The sequence below is a fragment of the Ananas comosus genome, linkage group 4, assembly GCF_001540865.1.
Source record: "Ananas comosus cultivar F153 linkage group 4, ASM154086v1, whole genome shotgun sequence".
NCBI lineage: Eukaryota > Viridiplantae > Streptophyta > Magnoliopsida > Poales > Bromeliaceae > Ananas > Ananas comosus.
The window spans coordinates 11,755,426-11,761,425 of NC_033624.1; the positions used below are offsets into that span (position 1 = coordinate 11,755,426).

Below are 6,000 nucleotides of genomic sequence, written 5' to 3' on the forward strand. Positions count from 1 at the left end.
AAGAGTATATAGCCGGACTAATATATATATAAGTCCAGCTGCTATACTATCGGTAGCACGGGACCTCCCGTGCTACCAAGTTGTTTTCGATGATGCAGCTTCCAAATTGACGATCGGCTTCGTTAGACTTGATCTACCACTATTAAAGTATTTGAAACTAAATTCTCATAATTTTTTCGACATTATTTGTCTAAGTGATCAAAAGATCTCAAAATTGACCATTTTAATGGCCGATGTGGCGTTGTTTTGTGGTTTAACGGTGTAAAACAATCGAAATCTGATGAAAATTTTATAGAAAATTCTTTTCACTATTTAGAGTAAGATCGTATATCTGATTTGAATTTAATTTTATCATCATTTTTTATGAGATTTTATTTTCAGCCGTTCAATTTTAGACTATTTGTTTGATAGTAAATGATATCGAAAAATTATGAAATTTAGTTTCCAAATACTTTTAATAGTGTAGATCAAGTCTAACGGAGTCGATCGTCGATTTGGAAGCCGCATCATCGAAAACAACTTGGTAGCACGGGAGGCCCCGTGCTACCGATAGTATAGTAGCCGGACTCTATATATATATATATAACTAGGCTGGAATACTATTAATAACAACAATGACGTTTTCTGCCCTTGGATTAAAAGATGTGCGGTTAGGATGATGTGGGCCTCCTAAGGTTGAGTGGGTGGTTGGTTGAATAGTATAATCGAACGGATAAAAATGATAAAAGAGTTAAATTTAACGGCAGAAAACTTGATAGCACTAAATGCTTCGTGCTTTCGATAATATCCCTGCCGGGCTATATATATCTATATATATATCGAAAACATAGGGGATCTGATGCTTCTAACTTTTTAGCCCTTAGATCAGTCTCTTTAGTTATTTTTAATTTTTGAATTAATACTATTACCGTCTGAGGACCACTCAATCCTACGGATACTACTCAACCCTAGGAGGGACCACAATTATATCAATCTTCAATTATGGATCCAAGAGTCAAAAAATCATAAGCATCAAANAAGTTGTTTTCGATGATAGAGCTTCCGAATCGACGATCCATACCGTTAAACATTATCTAGAGCATTTAAAACTTCTAGAAATTCAATTTTATAATTTTTCGATATCATTTACTTACGATCAAACGGTCATAAAATTGACAATTTTTAACGGTCGGTATGAGATATTTGCTAATTTAACGGTAAAAAATAATCGAAATAGGTTGAATTTTTGATAGAAAATTCTATTCACTATCTAAATAAAGATCAATAATTCCAATCTTAAATTGAAGGATCCGATCATCCATTTTTAGGATGTCATTCGATTTTAACCGCTCAATTTATACTCACTTGATGGACTTTATAATGATTTCGAAAATTTATGAAATTTATTTTTTAGAAGTTTCAAATATTCTAGATCATATTTAACGGTGTGGATCGTCGATTCGAAAACGCCAACATCGAAAACAACTTATGAGTAGTAAGAGTTCTATACTCATAAGAGTATAGTAGCCCTACTCTCTCTCTCTCTCTCTCTCTCTCTCTCTCTCTCAGCGCTCTTCGTATATACCTAATTATATATATATATAATATAATACTATAGTATTTAGTTGAGCTAGAATACTATCGATAGCAAAACGGACCCGTTGCCGTACCACTCATTTGTTTTGATGATGGAGCCTCCGAATCGACGATCGCACCGTTGAACATGATCTATACCATTTGAAGTGTTTAAAATTAAATTTCAAATCTTTTCGACATCATTTACTAATGATCAAAGGTGTTTCAAAATTTGTAATTTTAATGGTCCGATATAGGCGTTTTCTCATTTAACGGCGTAAAGATACCAAATCAATTGATTTTTGTTAGAAAATTATTTAAACTATTTAAAACATATCTCAACCTGTTGATCTGATTACAAGGCTCCTATCATCATTTTTTAAAGAATAATTCATATTCAGTCTTGTTCATTTTGTGTCCTACTCGATGAATAAGATGACAAATATCGTAATGTACGAAATTTGATTCGAAACCTCAAATGTATAGATCATGTTCAATGGTGCCGATCGTCGATTCGGAGGCTCCATCATCGAAAATAAATGGGTGGCAACGGAGCCCGTTTGCTATCGATAGTATTCTAACTCAACTCTCTCTCTCTCTCTCTCTCTCTCTATATATATATATATAGAGAGAGAGAGAGAGAGAGAGAGAGAGTTGGGCTAGAATAGTTGTTTCTTTGCTATCAAGTTTTTAGCCTTTAGATTAATTTCTTAGATCATTTCTAGTCATTGGATTAAATATTATAACTCAGTGAAAACCAATCAATTCTAGGGGGATCACTCAATCCTAAAGGAGTAATATCATTCTAAACCTATAATTTCTCATCCAAAAATTAAAAACTTGATAGTAGAAAAGGATAAATACTATCAATAGTATTCCAACCCAAACTCTCTCTCTCTCTATATATATGTGTGTGTGTGTGTGTGAAATCTTGTAGAATTTTCATCTAAACATAAAGGTTTAAAAAAGTTATATTACTTTTTAATTTATTTTAAATAATAATGTGACTCTAATTTTTATAAAATTTTGTTGACTAATTATAATTCATGATGATCATTGAATTTGTAAGAGTTCATACTGGCCGGATATATAAAATGTTAAGATAAATTAAAAAATATTCATTAAATTAAATATTAAAAAATAATAAAAATTTGGAGCCAATCAGGCAATTTAAACTAATAATTAAAAGTTTATCTGATTTTTTAAATATTTAAAAGTTTAGGTGCCTTAAGCGTAACGAAACTAAAGTTCAGAAGAATTCAGAATAATTTTTTTTTTTCAAAAAAAGAAAGAGATTGCTTTCACTACCCATCTCTCATTAGGATAAAAATAAAATTAATTATCCAATATCTCACCAAATCCTAGTTCCCAGGTCAAATTATTTGGAGACTTTTTTTATAAAAAACACAAAAAAACATGTGAATACTAACTTAACCTTTAAGTTCTTGCATGTATTAGAAATTGCTTTTACAACCATTTAACAAAGCAAATCCACAATTCAATTATTTATCTCTCAACCAATTTCTCTCCTCTATTAATTAATTAATTAGATAAGTATGTTTAATTATGCTTGTATTAATTAGATAATTCCACCAATAAGACAAAAATCAATTAAACAACCTTGCAAGAAAAGCAACCTAGAGATGAGCACACAATATTCATTATCCAAAATTCCCTCAAAAGAATAAAAAAGTTTTGCAATTAAATATTTGGTTGAAATAAAATATTGAAACTATTGCAGGTGTGTTTTGAAAATCTTTTTAGATGTACTGTAACATACAATCCAAAGTTTTGATGATGGGGCTTTCCATGTGGGACATATCTTTGGGCATTAAAAAACAAAATCATTTTGCTTTTGCTAAATCACTTTTGTGGTCCTCAGAATATAAGCAGCTTTTTTTATTCAAATGATATAATCAAGACCAGCTGTCTGATTTAATTAATTAAATATTAATATGTCACTAATGTAAATATATCATAATAAATGCTTAACCAATCAATTAGTTTGATTGAGTAATAGAAGTTTGAGATTAAAATATCATGGGTTCTATGATTGAAATCTTAAAAAGTTTAGATAATCATTACTGATTGTTAACTTAGATGATATATCGTCCAAGATGATTTTAAATTATATGATTCTATTTATTTTTAGAAGTATTCTAACTCTTAATATAAAGAAAGAAATGCTAAATATTCTTGCTAAAAGAATAAGGGTCTAACTGAATTATGAACTATTTTTAGTTGTTTACCTAACTTTTCAAAATTTTGGTTTTACTATCTAAACTTTTAATTTATTTGATTTGAGTTAGTTGACGTCAAAATTTGAATACGACGTTTATCTTTATAAATTTAGTTAGTATACATAATATAGCTCTTGCAATTATAAATTTAGTAAGTAACTAGTTTAAATTTTACCGTCAAAATATAGTTAACTGACTCGAATCAAATATACTCAAAAAATTAAATATTTAATTGAAAATGGTTTCTGATATGTTCTGTGTAAGCACCTTGATATACTGCATCGACCGACTCTAAGGCAAGTGGCGAAGGATTCGATAGTAACCTAATTTTTTTTATAGTAACCTAATTTTTTTATATTTTTAAGCTAAGTTTATTTTTTAAAAACTAAATAAGTAGGTGGTAAGCTCATTTTTCTTAAAAAAAAAAAAAAAAATCCCATCACAGCCTACAAATACAATAACAGAATCCAATCTCTCTGCTTTGTTCCTTTTTTGGTACCAAAGCGCAGCAGCAGCACCACCACCTCAAGAGATACCTTTGCCTTTATTTTTTTCACTCTCTTTTTCTCTATTTTCCTTTATACCCCACACTTTTCCCTCTTCTTTTTTCCCTTAATTATCGTTGCACCATTAATACCTCGATTCTCTTAAGCTCTCATTAGCGCTCACACAAGAGAAAAGAAGAAGAAGAAGAAGAGATCGACAATGAAAGAGTTCAGCTACGGCGCGATCGAGTCGGCGACGAACGGCTTCGCCCTCGAGAACTTGATAGGGAAGGGCAGCCACGGCGTCGTCTACCGGGGACACCTCGACAACGGCACGCCGGTCGCCGTCAAGAAGCCGTCGCCGGCTTCTTCCGCCCACGGCGACGCCAAGATCCGGAACGAGATCGCCATCCTCGCGTCCACGACAGACTGCCCCTGCATCGTCAACCTCGTCGGCGCCGGCCGCGACTCCGCCGGCCAGTCTTTCCTCGTCATGCAGCTCATGCCGAACGGCTCGCTCCGCGACGCCCTCCGCTCGCACTCCGCCGCCCCTTCGTGGCCGCGGCGCGTGGAAATCGCGCTCCGCGTCGCCCGCGCCGTCGCGTCGCTCCACGGCGCGTCGCCGCCGGTCGTCCACCGCGACGTCAAGTCGGAGAACGTCCTCTTCGACGCCGCGTGGGACGCCCGGCTGGCGGACTTCAGCCTGGCCGTCAGAGTCGGCGGCGGCGGCCGGACGGAGCCGATTGGATTGCCGCCGGCTGGGACGATCGGATACCTCGACCCGAGCTACACCGAGTCGAAGCTGCTGAGCCCGAAGAACGACGTGTTCAGCTTCGGAGTGCTGCTGCTGGAGCTCGTGAGCTCCCGGAAGGTGATGGACGTGGACAGCGACACGTGCTCGATCGTCGCGTGGGCGGTGCCGATGATACGGGCGAGGCGGTACGACGAGGTGGTCGCGAGAATTCTGCGGGTGGCGGCGCGGTGCGCGGCGGAGAAGGCGGAGGAGAGGCCGGGGATGGGGGAGGTGGTGAGGGAGTTGGAAGGGGTGGTTGATGAGTGTGTTTCGTGGTGGTGGGCGAGGCATGGCATTAATTGGTGCTCCATAGTAAGGAATTATAGGGTTTGGAGGAGGAGGAGGAGGAGGAGAGTGGGGACGAGGAGGATTGTGTGCAAGGATCATCTTGCAGGTGGTGGTGGTGGTGGTGGCGGTAAATTTGATTTGGATTCGGAGTTTCGAAAAAATCATTCGTAGGAGGACGCTGCTCTACATTCGAAGTACCTTAAAATGATCGAAGGTTTAGCTAATCCAGACCTTTTCAAGTCAATTATTCGATTAAGTTTATGCGCTGATTGGTGTTATGTAACTATAACTATGATTTCTATCAATTTGACATCTGTTTTTTCTTTTTCTTTGTTTTTTTTTTTAAAAAAAAATTTGCTCTTTTTTTTTTTTGGTAGAAGGACAATTACCAAACCATACAGAAACTTACATGCATTCATTTATGTGTTTTATTATGTGGCTTACTTTTAGCATCTTGGCTGGGCTGAGAATAGTGAATTTGGTCCTGTTTGTTCGCATTTATTATAGTGGTGTACATTTCATGCTCAACTGTACTAAATTTGGCTTAATTAGTTGTGTGTGTGTGTGTGTGTATGAGAGAGAGAGAGAGAGAGAACAATAATGGTGTAAGGATGAGCAATCCACTTCAATTAAGCATGAT

The 6,000-nt window shown here is 36.3% G+C and overlaps 1 protein-coding gene across 1 annotated transcript; it reads left to right on the forward strand.

Annotated features, from left to right (window-relative positions):
* Positions 4,237-5,691, forward strand: LOC109708571 (serine/threonine-protein kinase-like protein At5g23170). The gene has a single exon (XM_020230370.1). It carries the CDS (start codon positions 4,500-4,502, stop codon positions 5,529-5,531), a length of 1,032 nt encoding a protein of 343 aa, XP_020085959.1. The 5' UTR covers positions 4,237-4,499; the 3' UTR covers positions 5,532-5,691.